The following is a 20,300-nucleotide window of genomic DNA, read 5'->3' on the forward strand; positions in this document are numbered from 1 at the left end:
TCTGAACTTACTAAAGAGTTTACACTTGTAATAAAACAAGACTGTGAAATTGTCACTAATCGGAGTTTGAATTTCTAGTCAATTGCTCAAGCACCACTCTGTTACAATAAAGGTGGATCTGACCTTTACGATATAAAATGGTAAGGTGTTTGTCAGTGAGGAAATTGAAGCACTTCGAGGTGGGAGGAAAATAATGTGTGCCTAAAATATACTTGTACTAAAAGGGTATTCTTGCAAGTGTTAATTTCTGAAAGCATTCCACAAGAAACTTCTATTCGCAGGAAAATACCCCTGTACAATATGGAAATGGTTATGGTTTCTCAGTTCACAGTATTTTTCTCACAAAAGACTTGAAAAATCAGTTGTTCATAGGGTATAAAGGTGCTCGGGTACCTATGTGAGAGCATCTCCATAAAGCATGCTCATAATTGTAATTTGTGTAATTACTAAAACACCACGTTAAATTTAAATTACAAATATGCATAATTGCAATTATTACGAATATTTATTCAAAAGTAGTTTACCTAAAGCAAAGAGGAGAGTTACTAAAAAGTAGGTACAAAGTTGAATAACACAAATAAGCCATTAGTAATACAAGTATACATTTTCCGTAACTCGTAATTTTCCACCTTAAAACAAATCTGAAATCGGATTTATTTCCTGTTGGTAACTTTTTGGCGGTAAATCATCCGCAGTGGAATGATGTCCATTCTTCAGCCAAGAAATAACTAGCTCGTCTACTTTGAGCTTGTCTAGCGGTGGGCCATTAACATTGATGAACAACAAGTTAGACAATGTTTGAGCACTTAATCTATTTCTAATATCAGTCATCTGTAAATTCATAAGGGGAAATCCCCGTTCGCACTCTGTCGTGGAAATTGATAATACTTCTACCCGATTTCTACAACTTCTCATCGACAATCTACTTGTTAGACTTAAGTCTGATAACGATTTTTCTCGGTCAGTTTTGAAATACTCAGCAAGAAGTATCATCTCTCTATCACCATACGACATCTATGTCAGTTGACAATGTCGACCCATGTGGAACAGAGACTTCATCTACCACACCTTTGATAGGGAATCTTGTTGAATAAATTATCAATTAAAGCCTGATAAACTGATGATTTCTTATTTGTTTATAAATTTAATTTTTGTAATTACACATGAAGGTTTGATACCATTACCAAGTTCCCTCCCCCGTCTAGAAAGCGAAAGGGAACGAGGTTTCTGGAAAGTATTCAGAGGTGAATGGGAATTTCCCTCCTTCTTCAACTTCAATTACCACACTGCTGTTTGCCATGGGCCAAATTACGATGAATTTCAATTAAATTATCATAGTATAATTATTTCCTTGTTGAATTATCAATACATTTCAGTGGAAAAAAGGATGAAATTTCAAAGTTCCAAATCAAAATAAGTAGACGAACGTAAAGGGGAAAAAGTGTAAAATTTTCCATACAATTATGCGTACAATCCAAACTTGAAATTTCCGTGTAATTAAGCTTATAGTACAAATTTTATGCCTATTTTTCTCACAACTGTATAGGTTGATTGCCCTGTGCTGTGAGCGCTCCATATAACAAACATAAGCTTCAGCAATTATTATAGCAGAAAGCAATGGATATATGAAGCCAAGCACTGTATTTTTTGTTTCTGATTTTTTTTCTGAAATAACATCGATCGTTTTCGATCGCTTTTACAAACCAACTCACTACCAATTTTCCATATCTAGAAAGTGCCTCCCCCCCCACACACACACACATAAAGGAGAATTTAAAAAAATGCTAGGACACATTCTGTTTATTTTTAATAAAGAGTTAATACACTGAATTTCAGCTCCGTAAGTTTAACGGCTTACGAGATACTCATTTTTTTTTTTCGCAAAAATTCGGATCCTCACTACCTCCTTAGGATATTATGCATTATAATAAAAGCAATATAACATCCCAATTTGGATTAAGGCCTAACTATATACCAAAAGTAATTTCATTTGACTTTTCAATTTGACCGTGATGATCAGGCACACATAGTTACATTCATTTTTTTTTATAAATAATTTATATATTACAGTGATTCAAAAATGTATTTTTTCCAGTAGTTAGCTCTGAAAGCCCACAGGTCTCGAAAGCCAAGTTGTAGTGTAAGTCCTACTGCTATTATTACAATTAAAAATATCAATATCCAAAAGTGCCCGTTTTTTTTTTTTTTTTCACTTGGTTAGATATACTCACCTCAGGTAAGTAGACAGAAACAAGTGGAAAAGGAAGGGAAATGAAGGTCTTGAAAATAAAACGGAGACAAATTTACCAGTCTTCAGAAGATACTCTCTACAATGCAGTGAGCAGAGAGGGTCGGTAGATCATACTGAGTCGGTGGGTGGTAGGCCGCAGTGGGTCACGGTGGGTGGTGGGTCAGAGTGGATCATGGTGGGTGGTGGGTTGCAGTGGGTCAGGGTGGGTGGTGGGTCACAATGGGTCACATGCTGTTGACCCACTGACCCACTCAGAAAACTTGACCCACTTGACCCACTGACCCACTCCATCTCTGGTTGGAAGCATTGGTATGGTGCGAAAATAGACACCATATTCTGTCAAAATAGAAGAAATTTAAGAAAAACGAAAATATCCTGGAACATGTTTCATAAACTGAGAGAGAGAAGCAACCAAGGCACAAATTATTTTTCCTCTTGTCGATTCATTTTAAATCCAAGTACTTACATGATTATCATGCCTCAAAAATATGTCATATTGCATGAAATTGTAATACTTTGAATGAAAGTTATCTTGCATTGCAACATATTTTTTTCATCGGAAGGCACTATTTATCGTACACTGAGAAAAAAAATCCTATGTGGCGTACTTCGTCATTCTGATCGGTAATTCTTTTCTTTTCTTTCTTTCTTCTTTTTTAAAAACAGCATTTTGAAAGTGGGTCTTTAATTATAATCACCCTGTAGACGTGTCATGTGTTCTACTGAGAACTTACACTCGGCTATTTTGTTCATTCTACATCTAAGACATGCAAGCGAAGTAGGAAACAAAATATTGACCTTTCTTGAAATGAAAATAATTGGGAAGCAGATAACTTATTAAGTGTATCGATTCTATCGTAAAATAACAATGGCAGAAGTTGGTGTTGATAAAATATGTATTTTATAACAACTATTCTCTCCATCAACATACGATACATGCATTCTCTCTCTATTGTTCTAAAATGCACAGAGTCTATACAAATGACATACACAGTTCTTGAATTAGCAATACACAACAACTATTAAATTGAACCCTGTTTTCCTTTTCTTTTTTTTTCTTTTTTGTTCTCTTTGGCACAAATTTCGTTGAGTATTTAACCATCAATCATTCATTCAGGGAAGTTTTCATTGCGTGATGGTTTCTTTCTGTTCATATAATTTCCGTATCAAACTTTTACACTTCTACCATTATATTGTAGCTCTCTGTTGACGTAACCTTCGCCTGAAATAGAAAAAATAACAAAGAATTAACCACAAAGGTCAAAATAATATTTTGTTTCAGTATAAAATGGAGACTGATCTGTATCTGAAACATTTATAAATAAATAAGTTGTTAATACAATTTCAGTGGAAGAACGAAATTATGAGCCTTCATTAATTTCCTTTTTCGAATTTCAGCATCTATTTGACTTTTAGAAATATTGCTTCCACTCAAAATGGAAGAAGTTCAACGTTTTATTTCTACTTGTTTTATCTTATGACCCATATCGTTTTTATATTAGTAGGGGTAGTCGAACAGTTTCCAGAATGCCAGGGGCGCCCGAAGAAAATTTTCTAGGGGGCATCTCCATAGTTGCTATATGTTGATATTTTTGGTATTTAATACACGTGGTTTGCTAGTATACATTTTCGTGAGTCGGGCGCCCATGCAGAGTGCTCTTGTAGTTTTGGTATTTCTGATGCAATCGCAATGAATCCTTTACAGTGCAGTCATTAAGTTGCCTAATTATGAAATCGACAATTGTCAACAGATCATAACAGGCAGTATACGAGTAGCAAACGAAATGATATCTTTGAGTTTTACATCCCACGATTAGGCCGGTTAGGATAAAGGAGACAGTGATGATGAGAAATGAATGAAATGGTGGAATAAAGAAAGTAGAACGAAACGGGAGATCCCCGAGGAAACCCACGCACACGGTCTTTGTCCACCACAAAGTTCACTTAGCGCGAGCTGGGATCGAACCAGGGACTCCATGCACCAGAGGTGAAGCTCTACCTCTGAGCCACCGCGGCCCGAGTGTACGAGTAGTGTAGCTGAACAGAGGAGTAGCCTATGTAGTGATCAATAGACGCAATTTCACATGCAAACATCAAGTTCATGTGCAAATTGGATTTAGGATTTAGATTTCCGGCCTTTCGGCGTCTAAGGCCATTTAGTCCGTCACGTTTGAGGGATGACGTCTCTCGGGGACCACACAATCCGGGGAAAGGGAAGGAATAAAGGATTGGTGAAGGAAGAAAGCGGCCTGGGACCTATAAGTTAGGTACCACCCCGGCATTTGCCTGGTGTGAATGAGGAAAACCCAGAAAAACCTCATTCAGGTTGGCTAGCCTGAAAAAGCGTTTTATATTCTTCTACCGAGTGCCCCCACCGGGAATCGAACCCGGTACAGCTCGCACGAAAGGCGAGAGCATGTACAAATTGGAGAAAATCTGCTTCAGAGACTTTAATAGCGTTGAAAACAATTTAGCCGAATATAGTAAGACTATCCATGGCTTTGGATTGATTATTTTAACCAAAAAAAAAAAAAAACACTGACCAAAGTTTAAAACACACTTTATTTTAAATTACAATAACGGTTTCGGATATCTAACATATCCTTCTTCAGACAATATCGAAAATAATTGAAAATACAGACATATATATAGTGATTGTTATCACAAAGTTTAAATTCTTCTAACAGACATATAAATAGTTATTGTACTTTTTCCCTTCTATTTGTTGAGGCCTTCAGCCAATCCCGTAAGTCTTCTTGTTCACTTTCCAACTAATCATTTTCCGCCATTTTTGGTTCTTATAAGGGTCTTTTTTATTTTCTTCTTGTCTATGCTATCTAAAATTCTCTACCATAATTCATTAATAGGTAAGCCCCCTGTCCAGTTCATCAGTTTATCTCTTCCTACCTTCTTTATCCAATCTGCTTCTTTCCACTTCCTTATTATCACTCTTTTCTCTATCTCCAATACTCCCGTCTTATGCGATATGTCATATATAGGAGAGACATAAAAGAGAATGAAAGAAAGGTTAAAACAACATAAAGATGATATGAGGAGGAAGAAAGATACCAATGCCATATACAAACATGTTAAGGAGACGAATCACGGAATTAATTGGGATAAGACGGAAGTATTGGAGATGGAGAAAAGAATGATAATAAGGAAGTGGAAAGAAGCAGATTGGATAAAGAAGGTAGGAAGAGATAAACTGATGAACTGGACAGGGGGCTTACCTATTAATGAATTATGGTAGAGAATTTTAGATAGCATAGACAAGAAGAAAATAAAAAAGACCCTTATAAGAACCAAAAATAGCGGAACATGATTAGTTGGAAAGTTAACAAGAAGACTTACGGGATTGGCTGAAGGCCTCAACCAATAGAAAGGAAAAAAGTACAATAACTATATATATATATATATATATATATATATATATATATATATATATATATATATATATATATATATATATATATATATGTGTGTTTGTGTGTGTGTTAGAAGAATTTAACTTTGTCATAACAATCACTATATATATGTCTGTATTTTCATTTATTTTCGATATTGTCTGCAGAAGAATGCCAGTTTTGTTTTATGGGTATGGTCAATCGTCCTGGGGTATCGAAAGTGGGATTCCGTGTAACACAATACATCGAATCCATTCCCTGGGGTTCGGTACACAGAACTTTGTGTGTGGGGTGGGGGCTATGTTATCAAGACATGCCCATTTTATTTTACTTCACAAGACAGACAGGTAAATCTTGCAAACAAATAAATATATAAAATAAAATAAATAGGTAAAAAGATGTGAGTTCAATTGCATTCGGACTTTTCATATATACAGGGTGCGGCACGTAAAACCGGCCCGTCGTAATATTCTGGTATATTGTGTTTTTGGCAACACTTAAATAATCTACCTTCCTACCAAGAGATGGCGTGTCGAGGTCGGGTTGACTTACGTGACCTGCAGCAGTCACGTGCAGCCGCAGCCAGTGAAACTTGTCGAAACCAGTTGAGAAAAAGGCCTCGTTGTGTTAAGCCGGGTGAGTGTCAGTGTGCCGTATTCGATACCCGAGCGTGTTGCCATTGTTGAAGTGTTCATTCTCACTGGATCTTTTGTGAAAACAAAGAATTTGTTTCGGAAGAAATTTCCAGGACGTTCTGTGCCAGCAAAAAGCACCATTCAGGAATTGATTGAAAAATGGCGGCGTACTGGATCGGTTCAAAATGCTCTCAGGAACAGACGACCATCTGTCTGTACACCTGAATTAAAGATGCAGGTGGAGGAGATAATGACAAGAAGTCCTCGAAAGTCAACCAGGAGATTGAGTCAACAGGTTCATGCGAGTGAGAGAAGTTGCAGACGTGTTTTAAGGGGACTGAAGTTAAAACCGTACCGGATAAGTGTTGTGCAAGAACTGAAGGAGCCTGACCTGCAGAAGAGGGTGCATTTCTGTTCATGGCTGTTGAGCAATGTTGCCAGTGGTTTCTTGGATCCACTAATGCTCATCATGAGTGACGAGGCGTGGTTCCACCTGTCTGGGTACGTAAATTCCCAAAACAACCGGTATTGGTCGACAGAAAATCCACACGCAATCCACCAGGTGCCCTTGCATGATGAGAAGATTGGTGTTTAGTGTGCCATTTCCGCCACACGCGTTATTGGGCCCATATTCTTTGAGACGACAGTGAACAGTGACGTCTATATGGGAATCCTGGAGGAGTTTTATACACACTTGACCGAAGAGGAGCGTCAGTTATGTTACTTTCAGCAGGACGGTGCAACATGCCACACATCAGCTGCATCATTGTCCCTTGTGCATGAGATGTTTACACCAGAGAGGACAATCAGCAAAGGCTTGTGGTCTCCTCGGTCACCACACTTGTCCACGTGTGACTTTTACTTATGGGGACTGTTAAAGGGAAGAGTATACGAAAGAAATCCACACACAATTGAAGAACTCAAGACCAGGATCCAGGATGTCACCAATAGCATTACAACACAAGAACTGACAAGGGTATATATGAATCTCCTCAATCGTGCTCACATGTGTGTTGAAGTGGGCGGAGGACACTTTCAGCACCTGCTGTGAAGGCTGCTGTGAAGGTGAGTAGTCATATTCAATACATTACATTTCATTTATGTGTTGTAGTTAATCATATTCAATACATTGCATTTCATTTTATGTGTTCACTTTACGGGTCGGTTTTACGTGCCGCACCCTGTACAAAGAGCCTCTGGATTCAGTTATTCATCCAATCAATCTGATTTTAAGTCTAAGACTTTCTATTAACTCTGAATTGAGCAAATCATGTAAAGAGTCCATCGTTCAGAGCGTTGTTCAGTTACAAAGAGTCATGACGTAAGTGCCTTTGCTGACTGTTTTAAATACCTTCTCATATCCCAAACACAAAACTTACACTTATCATAGTTAAAACAGTTAATACCGGGTTGTTCAAAAAAATATACATACTTTAAAATACAATAGCTGCTATATTATTATGAATATAAAGTAATTGAAAACCAAAAGTTACAACGCATACAGTTACTTCGTAGAATTAAAATAAGTACTCGAACTGCCAACCACCGGCCTCCAAATACTTTTAAGGAAGATACTTTATGTTCCTGAAGACATCTTTCAGAGTAGCCACAGGGATAGCTTTACAAGTCATTTCAATCTCATGACCATTTCAAGTTTCATTAGTGTCAGTGCCTTCTTACTGTACACTAAGTTCTTGAGGTTCTCCACAACTAAAAATCTAGGAGGGTTAAATGAGGCGAAGTCAGGGTGGTCAATCACTCCCTTCAGCCTATCCAACGTCCCGGTATAGTATTATTAATAGGGGCAGGAGTTTTTCGCAATTTGAAATTAAACATTTCGCATTTGAAATTAAAAATTCCGTATTTTGTCGCATTTTGAGATATAAAATTTGTCACTTTGTCGCTAAGTAAATTATTTTACAAGCTCTAATGTACAAAGTCTAACATAGGCCCAATAGTAATCAACAGTAATACTACTTAGGACAATGAAGTTATTGTTTATGCAGTTACTAACAACAAATTATTTCTTTCTTCTTTTGCAACTCCAAAAATTTAATACACTAGCACAGTATCTTCACGATTGCTATACCAAAACACCATACATTGCATTAACTATACACCGAAAACACATACACAAGCAAAAACACATAAATACAATATATTAGCGCAGTATCTTCTTGTATATCTTGTCTGTAAATTATTATTCTGATCAAAAGTGCAGCATGTTGCATGTTTCCACATTTTCTTCTTTCATTTGTAGCCTTCTATCATTGATTACCAAACTGTATTTCGAAGAAAGAAAAAAAAACTTTCACAATCATTATATGTTATTGGTAGCCATATTGCAGACAGGCACAAATTATAGAAGTTTAAATTTTTTTCCCGTTTGGAAAATTGTACTTTTTATTCCTGTATTTAAACGACTGAAATTGACGTTTTAAAAAATTCGCAATTTCTCGCGTTTTGCGGCATATTTTGCTCAAAATGTCAGTTATTGCGTTTGTCGCGACTTCAAAATATCTATTTCCTTACTCAATCTGACGTAGCTTGTTCAAAAACCAACGCTCGGCTTTGTCAGAAAACTTCTGAGATTTCGGAATTTGCGAAAAACTCCTGCCCCCATTTATTAAGTGTTATTTGTGTTATCTTCATGGAAGTGCAGCAGGGAAGCATCTTTGAAGAAGAAATGGGTCATCAGGAAGTACAGCGAAAATCAACGATAAAATCAATATATTGGCCTTTGTAGAAGTTTTTTAATATATGTACTATCTGTTGGCTGTATTGGTTGTATGAAATAATATACACACCTTTCACTGCCGGTGTCACAGAGATTTTTTACCCCTGGAAACTTTTACCCCCTGGAAAGTTTTACCCCCTTGTCGGTTTCTGCTAATTTCAAAGGAAAAGTCAGAAATTACATTAAAAATTCATATTATTGAATGTGATCTCTCAGTGTATGCACTCACTTTAGGCAAGATGGCTTTCAATCCGAAGATTTGATAGGGGGGGGGGTAAAAATTTCCTAGGAAATTATTACATCCCTGTCGGTTATTGGTTACTTCAAAGACAAACTCAAATGTTACATTATCAATTGATACCACTCCATAGTATCTCTTAACAGACACAGTCATTTTGGGCAAGATGGCTTTAAATCCGAAGATTTAGTAGGGGGGTAAAAATTTCCTAGGAAATTATTACCCCCCTGTCGGTTATTGATTACTTCAAAGACAAACTCAAATGTTACATTATCAATTGATATCACTCCATAGTATCTCTTAACAGACAAAGTCACTTTGGGCAAGATCGCTTTAAATCCGAAGATTTGGTAGGGGGCTAAAAATTTCCTAGGAAATTATTACATCCCTGTCGGTTATTAGTTACTTCAAAGACAAACTCAAATGTTACATTATCAATTGATATCACTCCATAGTATCTCTTAACAGACATTGTCACTTTTGACAAGATGGCTTTAAATCCGAATATTTGTTAAGGAGGTAATAATTTCCTAGGAAAATTTTACCTCCCTGTCGATTATTGGTTACTTCAAAGACACGCTCAAATGTTAGATTATAAATTGCTATCATTCCATGTTTTCTCTTAACGAAGGGACTCCCTTTGGTCAAGATGACTTAATATCTGAAGATTTGATAGGAGTGTACCTGAGAAATTTATACCCTCTGTCGGTTTTTGATTACATCAAGACCAATTGAAATGTTACATTATAAATTTGTATTATTTCGTGTTATGTCTTAACAGGCGGACTCACTTTGGCCAAGATTGCTTTTTATGCGAAAATTTGAGAGGGGGTAATATTTTCATAGGGAATTTATACCCCCTTATCTGTTCTTGGTTATTTCAAAGACAAAATCTAATGTTACTTTATAAATTGTTTTTATACCCTCGTGTCTTTTAACAGACGCACTGACTGTCGGTAGGATCTTTTTATATCAGAAATTTTATAGGGGTGATTTTTCCCTAGAGAATTTATACTCTTGTATTGGTTCTGTGCTATTTCAAGAATAAGGTCAAATTTGTACATTTTAAATTGATGTTATATCGTTTTATGTCTCAACATATGCACTCATTTTGGGGACGATAAACGATGGTTTTATTTTCGGAAAGTTTATAGGGAGATAATATATAAAGAAAGCTAAACTTATTTTTATTTTTAATGAGATGTTGAAATACCAAATTAGATGACTGGAGTTAATTAGAATCCGAAAATTTACACGTTTTTATAAGATAATTTTCACCCGTATCCTTCGCTTCCACTTCGAAATTCCAAAAATCGTTTCCTTTTAGTATCTTACGTCTCAGATCCTATGTACTGACTAAGCTTTAAGTTTCTATCTGGTAGTTCTTGAGAATCTCCTTTTTACAAGCCTTGTACGTTATTCTGGTGGCCAGCTTGCGCTAGCTAGCTACGCCATTTTGAACAGTGTTGACAACTTTATCAATGTTTATTATATCTCCTGTACGGTTTGAGATATCGAAGTGCTGTGAACGGTAAAATAATTTGTACGTTCATTGCAAACCATACATGTAACTAAATATAATATTTACCTAAGATTTTTTTTTAAATAAAGAATTTCAAAATATTCAAAATTTTCAACCCCTGTAACTTCGTTTCTATTCATTCGAAAAACGTCATACCATGACCATGGTATTCAGCGCTAAAGTTCTTTCGATGTACACTATCCTGTGCATCTCTGTTGTGCTGTCTGCGTTAGAGGCTTCAAAACTTCGGATGTTTGTGATACCATAATATCTTTAGCTTGGAACATTGATTAATAAAAGTGGTATTTTAAGTTTACATTTGACATGTTGGTTTGAAATATGTAATAAACTGACGTAGTGCCATTTGAAAAAATATAAACTTGTATTTGGTTGGCAACACTGTTGTGAATTTCTGTCTAAACCCGTTATAGCGGATGATCATGATAATTTGTCTACCATATGTATATAAGGAGAGAGAGAGAAATAAATTGCAATAACATTGTTTTTAGTTGAAAGATGTGCTTTATGTTTTCAATCATTTATGTTATAAACTGTGTAATAACAGTTATCAAGATTATAAGGCAACTAATATCTAATATTTTACACTACAAACTACGTAATATTTTGGAATCAAATTCTGCTTTCTCTGTTGCAAATAACATACTTTAAAATTAGATTTACATACTTTTGTTTCAAAAGATTGTTTATTCTCAATATATTTTTATTCCCACGTGTTGCACACTGTCAAAAGAGTCAAATCGAGTTTCAAAATCAATACATTCCTTTCGACGCTACTGAATCCTTAAATCTCGACTACTAGTGAAACAAGTCAAGAGCTGCTTTCAAGAACGAAACTATGAAATATTTTTTAACAGTGCAGTGTTTCGGAGGAAAGTTTCTTCCTCCTTTTATACTAGGACGCTAAAATATAAGATTTGAATTGTTCCTCTTGATGAGCACCTTATACAAATTTCATTGAAATAATCAGAAAACAATTAACAAAAATTAACACTTTGCCACTGCAACCATCTTAAGACACCTGGGGGGCGCGGTGGCTCAGTGATAGAGCGTTCACCTCCGGTGCTTGGGGTCACTGATTCGATCCCAGCTCGCGTCATGTGGAATTTCTGGTAGACAAACACCGTGCTCGTGGGTTTTCTCGGGATTCTCTCGTTTCCTCGCATTTTCTTTATCCCACCATTTCGTTCTTTCTCATAATCACCGTCTAATTTAACCTAACTGGCATAACCGTGCGACGTAAAACAAAATATTACATTTCATTTTTTTCTTAAGACACCCTCCTCAGACAGCAAATCACGTGCAAAACTGGAAAAGCAATTATTTCCTAGGAAAACATTACCAACTATCAAATTTTGGGTTATGAAGCCAAATTTTCGGACATAAAGCAATCTTACCCAGAGTGATTGCGTCTGTTACGAAATAACACGGAGCAGCATCAATTTACAATATAACAATTGATGTCTTTGGAGTAACCAAGAACCGACAGGCGGTATAAATATCTTAGGAAAATATTACCCACTATCAAATTTTCGGACATAAAGTCATATTGACCAAATTGAGTGCCTCCGCTAACAAACAACACAGAATGGTAATAATTTATAATGTAACATTTTATGTCCTTGAAAAACCAAAACTCGATAAGATGGTATAATTTCCTAGGAAATTATTACCCCCATACCACATCTTCGGATTTAAAGCGATCTTGCCCAAAGTGACTGTGTCTGTTAAGAGATACTATGGAGTGATATCAATTGATAATGTAACATTTGAGTTTGTCTTGGAAGTAACCAATAACCGACAGGGATGTAATAATTTCCTAGGAAATTTTTACCCCCCTACCAAATCTTCGGATTTAAAGCGATCTTGCCCAAAGTGACTGTGTCTGTTAAGAGATACTATGGAGTGATATCAATTGATAATGTAACATTTGAGTTTGTCTTTGAAGTAATCAATAACCGACAGGGGGGTAATAATTTCCTAGGAAATTTTTACCCCCCTACCAAATCTTCGGATTTAAAGCGATCTTGCCCAAAGTGACTGTGCCTGTTAAGACATACAATGGAGTGATATCAATTGATAATTTAACATTTGAGTTTGTCTTTGAAGTAACCAATAACCGACAGGCATGTAATAATTTCCTAGGAAATTTTTACCCCCCTACCAAATCTTCGGTTTTAAAGCGATCTTGCCCAAAGTGACTGTGTCTGTTAAGAGATACTATGGAGTGATATCAATTGATAATGTAACATTTGAGTTTGTCTTTGAAGTAATCAATAACCGACAGGGGGGTAATAATTTCCTAGGAAATTTTTACCCCCTACCAAATCTTCGGATTTAAAGCGATCTTGCCCAAAGTGACTGTGTCTGTTAAGAGATACTATGGAGTGATATCAATTGATAATGTAACATTTGAGTTTGTCTTGGAAGTAACCAATAACCGACAGGGATGTAATAATTTCCTAGGAAATTTTTACCCCCCTACCAAATCTTCGGATTTAAAGCGATCTTGCCCAAAGTGACTGTGTCTGTTAAGACATACAATGGAGTGATATCAATTGATAATGTAACATTTGAGTTTGTCTTTGAAGTAATCAATAACCGACAGGGGGGTAATAATTTCCTAGGAAATTTTTACTCCCCTATCAAATCTTCGGATTGAAAACCATCTTGCCTAAAGTGAGTGCATACACTGAGAGATCACATTCAATAACATGAATTTTTAATGTAATTTCTAACTTTTCCTTTGAAATTACCAGAAACCGACAAGGGGGTATAGATTTCCAGGGGGTAAAACTTTCCAGGGGTAAAAAATCCCTGTGACACCGGCTTTGTAACATTACTTTCCGATCACTTCTCGTATAAATTATTTTAGCTTTCTCAATACTCTGTTTTGATTTTATAATTGTTTTGGTTTTACATGTTATTTCATGACTACATTATCCATTTACAATTTTCCTCAATAACAAGTATTCTTTGATATGATCTTTCTCTTAAATTAGGAAATGCGTTTTTAATCTGCATTTATTGGTCATTTGATTTCTCTTCACCATAAGTTTATGAAACAATCATAATCGAGGAATATGGAAAAATATATAGTTTAGAGTGGTGTCTGGACAGGGGCGGATCCAGGGGGAATCGGGGCGATCGCCCCCCCCAGGAGAAGAAACTTTTTTATTTTATATATAAATAAAATATATAGTTTATTTTTTGACGCTCTTAAAAGTAGCTCTAAGTAGCAGTATTACAACTCACCGCCCCCCCCCCAGAAGTCAGTCCTGGATCCGCCCCTGTGTCTGGAGCACTATAGTGGGTTCGATGCTCTCTCACCGAGAGTCAAACTCAGGATCTCGTGTACTTCATGGAGATGCAATAGCCGCTAGAGCAGTGAGAACGGCAATGAGAAAAAGGTAAAAGAAGTCACTGGGAGAACATGGCGGAAGCCTTCAACAAGCAGAGAACTAATAAACGCTCTGTATTATAACAGTGTCACTTTCAGTGAAGGGGGCTGCATGGGCAACATATTCACTTGACAAGAAAACAATGGGGCCGCGGTAAATCAATGATAGAGCGCTCACATCGGATGCGTGGTGTCTGTGGTTCCAATCCCAGTTTGTGCCATGTGTATTTGTGGTGCACAAACGCTGTGTGTGTGCGTTTCCACGGGATTCTCACGTTTCTCCTACTTTTTTTCATTCTTCCACTTAATTCATTTCACAGCCACACACACACACACACACCCCCCCACACACACACACACACATACACACACACACACACAAATAAAAGTTCTGTGGATTCAATGCATCTTGTTACACAGAATCCAAATCTGAAAACCCCACGACAATTGACTATGCCAATTATGTTTCATGGGCTAAAAACGTGTATCCTGCCTATCCAAAATTGCTCAAATTTTTCACTCATAAAAAATTTGACACGGTCATCCTGGAGTTTTTCTTTTTGTGTGCGTGTGTGTGTGTGTGTGGCTACGTTATCATTATGATCATCATCTTTAGCTTCCGTGAATAATCGTGGAAACTTAAAGTAGAAATTTCATTTTATTTCATTGACAGAAACAACTGTAATCATTAACGATCTTATAAAATAGAACATCTGCCCTTACAACAAAATGTTGAAGTCATACGTCTTAGTTTCGCCACCCCTACTCTGCCCACTCCACCCAATAGGATCGTAATGTTTTGAGCCAACATACATGGCGGGAACGAAAGTACCAATCAGACGATGGCGGAAACGAGAGTAGCCAATCAGACGTGCCGATGCTCGGTTGTTTTTTTGACTTCATTATTTAATAGGATGAAGATACATATGGGCAGATCCTCTATTTTATAAGATCCTTGGTAATCATGCTCTCTTTACAGAGAAAATAATCGAATGCAAAATCTCACTTGTTTCTAGCTACTGCTGCCTCCGTCTGGTTCATCGTCCTCCTCTACTTCTTGTCTTGTGACAGGGTCTTTATCTGTTTCCTCATCTACTGACAAAGGAGCTTCTGGGCTCGGGCTTGAACCCCGCGTCTCACTTATTTTATTACTTCTGTCTACAGCTCGAAGGGCAGCTTCACACGCACACACTGCCGTTGGAGTCACCACATGCTGCTTCTCACACAATTGCAAACCAGGATTCAAGCTGGAAAACAAAACCATCATTAACCTTCTTAATATTCTAAGTCCTTAACGATAGGCTCAAGATGATAATTAATGTATTACAGATAATGTCATTTATAATACAGATTCATCAAATTTAATTCTGCATCTTTAAATAAAGTAGGCAACACAAATTTTCGTGGTTATGTGGTTTTATATCATTATATCTGGTGCATTCCAAGCGAAATTAACACATGGGTGTAGCTGCATCATCTTCGATTTTGCTCATATTCTGGTATGTTATGAGGTATCAAGAGAGGTGTTGAAATACAAAGTGACAGATGCTGATGATTCACTGTTTCCAAGCTACAGGGCACTGAACACGTAGAAAATGCTCCAAATATGCATATATTATAATACTTTTAGTTACAGTTTGGTGAACATGAGGAATATGAAACTTTGTCGCAGTACACATACTAATACAGGGGAATACACAAAAAAAAAATAAGAAACCAATATCACCAATGTTGCGATCACAATGGCGGGTCAAAGATAAAGGTCATTAACGCAAAAGTGGCCCAAGTTTGGTCATCTTTTTGGAGTAGAAGGGGAAATAACCACTAACCTTTATTTTGTGACTGACAACCTTAAACCTTCCTCAGAACATCGGTGTATATTTAAGCTGGTGGTATGTTGCCCTTCCTATGTATGAATGTTTTGTAACTCAATGTTGTCAATATCGGCCATATTGGAAAAGGGCCTGAAGGAAAATTGTTCCGTATCTGGGAAAATAACCTGCCGCATATATAACTATAACTACAAGTATTTTAATATATGCATATTTGGAGCATTTTTTACGTGTTCAGTGTCCTGTAGCTTGGAAAAGATAAACCTAGGGATGCGCACGAGACGAGTCGAGACAGGATATTCCTGACAAAATTCGAGTCGAGACACGGCTCTTCCAATAGAAAAATATATTTTTCGAGTCGAGACATCACTTTTACAGCACATTCTCCCTCGAGACCAAAGGTGGCCATTTTCCACTGGGCTCGCTCGGGCTCGCGCTCACCTGTCTCAGCTGGGCTCCCGCTCACTCGCGCACGCGCTCACTTCTCTCAACTGAGCTCGCACTCACTCGGGCTCGCGCTCATCTCTCTGGACTGGGCTCGCACTCACTCGCGCTCGCGCTCACCAGTCTCAGCTGGACTCGCGATCACTTCTCCCAATTGGGCTCGCGCTCACTCGCGCTCGCACTCACTAATCTTATCTGGGCTCGCACTCACTCGGGCTCGCGCTCATTTCTCTCGACTGGGCTCGCACTCACTCGCGCTCGCGATCACTTCTCCCAACTGGGCTCGCACTCACTCGCGCTCGCGATCACTTCTCCCAGCTGGGCTCGCACTCACTCGCGCTCGCGCTCACTTCTCCCAACTGGGCTCGCACTCACTGGGGCTCGCGCTCACTTCTGTCCACTGGGCTTGCACTCACCCGGGCTCGCGCTCACTTGTCTCAACTGGACTTGCGATCACTAGCGCTCGCGATCACTTCTCCCAACTGGGCTCGCACTCACTCGGGCTCGCGCTCACTTCTCTCCAATAGGTTTGCGCTCACCCGGGCTCACGCTCACTTGCCTCAATTGGGCTCACGGGTATATGATGGGTATAAAGAGATATTAAAATCTAGACTTTGACTAGCAGTAGGCCTAATTCAGTAGAAAATAGAGCTTAATGCTATATATCAGTTGTCAGGTATAAAAATAAAATAATAAAGATGCAGGGTTTAATATATTAAACGTGCACGGACTTTGAGGAACTTGAAATAAAATGCTCCTGATATTTAAATCTGGGCTTTGACTACTAGTAGGCCTAGTTTCTCAATAGAAAATAGGCTATATGACTAACGTCATATAGGAGTTATCAGACATCAGAATAAAATATTAAGAGTGTTGCAGAGTTCAAGTCTTAAGGCTGTCATCACACTTGCAGACCAACACTCATTAAATGAATCTCTTTCTTATTTACTAAGATCAAAACAACTTATGAACAACAACAACAACAAAAAAAAGCTTAGTGTTAGTAAATAAGAAAGAAACTTGTTTGAGTGTTTGTCTGCAAGCACGACGGCAGCACTAAGAAGCAAAGCCTAAATATATCTGAGTATGATGATTTCGTAAAATAAAAAAAAAAATCACCAGTCCAAATTCTATTATGTAAGTACTCATGCCTTATCATGAAATTATTTGAATGTAGTTGATGAATTGTCAGGCTTATAAGAAAAATTTGGTTCGAAAATTTCCAGGGCCAAAATTAGACTTACTGTCGCCCATGTTCCACACATTAAACTTGCAACATCCCTATTTTATTCTGATATCTGATAACTGCTATATGACATTAGTAGCTCTACTTTCTACCGAGTTATTTGGCCTAAAGCTAGATTTTAATACCCAGGGCATTTTATTACAAGTTCCTCAAGGTCTGCCCACGTTTAATACAACGCAACTCCGCAACGTCCTTATTATTTTTTTTTATACCTGATAGATAAGTCATATAAGATAGTAGCTCCATTTTCTGCTTAGGAAGTAACTAACACCTGAATTTCAATATTCGGTGAATTTTATTACAAGTCCTTCAAGGAAGCTTATATTTGCTATCGGTAAGATTTTGTCCATCCCTGTAATATAAGACTGTCGGTGAGCTTATGTCCGGTGAGTTTTTTGCCGGTGAGCTTATGTCCAACACCCACATTACGCATAGATATCTCTTGTTTTTAACACACAGATTCTTAGGTTTTAATTTTTTATTTATTTATATTTTTGTTAGAATACAGCTTTAGAAGTAAAATTAGAAGTAGAAATTTAGGGAGACATTACAGGTATTCAACATTCGTGAAATTACAGAACTTATAATAACAAGAGCTAAACGTTTCCCGAAAATCTGCTAAACGTTTGGTAAAGGAAGTAACAGGATCTGATATCAGTGGCTCTAAGTGTTTGTTAGAACCATTTTATAATAAAACAGCTACCTCTGCGGAAGCTAAAAGCAAACCAAAAGGTAAAAGGGAACTTTATCTGATCCCTTTATATCGGTTTGAATGTAACACAACGAAATAATAGTACTTCAGAGGGTATTGCAATGTCAATGGTCTCATAGGCTCCAGTAATACTTGCAGGAGTTCCGGCCTATCCTACAGGGATGTGCTAATCAAAGCATTAAAAATTAGAGATTTTTGAGAAATTTTGGTAGTGTATACCTCCAGAGCAGTAACTTTTATATATAGAGAGAAGGAAAAGTAGAAAAATATTTTCTAATTTTTTTAAAATGTACTTTTAATCGGAGGGGGCTTGTAAGAGAAGTAACACGGATAAAAATTAAAAGACTTTTTGTTGCTTCAAACTAAAAGAAGAAAACTTCCCTACTATATTAATTGTCGTATACAACAATCAGGGCCGGACTTCAGCGGATTGGACCGATTGTTCCCAGTCGGGTCCCGCGCTAGAGTGTAATCTACTATTCAGTGCCGTCTTAGCAGCATAATGTTCCCCTGTGGAAACCAGTGTGGCTCCTATGACTAAATACTGCAAGTAATACATGCAATTAATACATTCTGCTCGCGGGTTCCTCGGCCAAGTGATCATCAGACTGTTGGATGGCTCTGTTACTCTTGGCTTGTGAAATACTCACAATAACATATTGTAATACATGTACATCCATGAACATATAAACAAGGGAGCGTATAGCCTGTTGGCCTCTATCTAGAATTTGAGGGAGTAAATAGTTTGTATTAAAAGCAATATTTTCTAAAGTTAATTCTGCAGTAGTTTCTTTATTTCTTTACGTTTCCAACTTCCGATGAAAAAATATGCCTAGTAAGTGATATGACACCTCAATGAATACCAGGATGATATAGTCTTAATACGATTTCTTTACTTGTTTTTCTGGAACCGGGAGTCCCACAATAGTGTTCCCATTCGGGCCTGCATCTTCTTAAGTCCATTAGATTACTTTTACCCCTTACTTTGAAGCAAGAAAACTTTATTTCTTTTAACTTTGTGACTTCCCTCAGGAGCAACCACTACTTTTAATTATGTATTTGAAATCATATTGTCCTGCTAAAATACATTAAATATGAATATTTCTTAATTTAGGCCAAGTTTAAGAGTATTAAAACTGAAAATTTGAAAGTATGCGTTGATTATAGCCTGTATTTTGTTAAAACAACACCAAAGAAAATTAGAAGTTAATAAAAGCTCAATAAAGATGTTTATGAATGAAATTTACGTCATAACATCAGTTTGAGTCAAGAAGTTATGTGTAATACTTTCGAAAATGGTAAGCATATTGTGGTTCTAGTTTTCAATTCATCTGTACATTTCCTTATGTATATTAAAAGCCGGTTCTTTAATGGCGTAACATAACGGAAAAATAGAACTTATATAAAATAAGGTAATATTAAGAACTGCGTTAAAAGAGGAAATATAATTATGTCAATTTACGAAGCTTTCGTGAAATTTAGAATGTTTTGTGTTTGTTTGTTTGGAGCTTAATATTCTTTTTCATCAGTGAGGTTATATGAGATCTCGCTCGTCTGGAAGATGAGAATACTTACCACTTATTCACAGTGAATCAATATGAATAAGTGCCTGGCAACCCTTAGATATTTCGTCAGGTATGTGCTAATCTTCACGGTAATCATCATCATCATCATCATAGGTATTCTGCCTTTATTGGCAGGTCACTTGCCGCAGCTGAGAAGCTTCCATGCTCCACGGTCCTCCGCTATCTTCTTCGTCTTCGCGTATGATCTTTGTGTTTTTATATCATCCATTAACTGTAGTCTCCTTCGCCCCCTCCCTTTCTTTCCCGCCACCATACCCTCTAGGACGTCCCTC

The 20,300-nt window shown here is 37.2% G+C and overlaps 1 protein-coding gene across 1 annotated transcript in view; it reads right to left on the minus strand.

Annotated features, from left to right (window-relative positions):
• Window positions 1-3,129: 3,129 nt before the first annotated feature.
• Window positions 3,130-20,300, minus strand: part of LOC145676027 (retinal homeobox protein Rx-like) — a 130,037-nt gene continuing 112,866 nt past the window's right edge. Inside the window, exons 5-6 of the mRNA XM_081746871.1 lie at window positions 15,215-15,455; window positions 3,130-3,473 (exon numbers count right to left, since the gene is read on the minus strand). Coding sequence (XP_081602997.1) covers window positions 15,221-15,455 — 235 coding nt within the window. The 3' untranslated portion in view covers window positions 3,130-3,473; window positions 15,215-15,220. The remainder of the gene's footprint in view (window positions 3,474-15,214; window positions 15,456-20,300) is intronic.

This window comes from Thermobia domestica, chromosome 18 (genome assembly GCF_964235325.1).
Source record: "Thermobia domestica chromosome 18, izTheDome1.hap1.1, whole genome shotgun sequence".
Taxonomy (NCBI): domain Eukaryota; kingdom Metazoa; phylum Arthropoda; class Insecta; order Zygentoma; family Lepismatidae; genus Thermobia; species Thermobia domestica.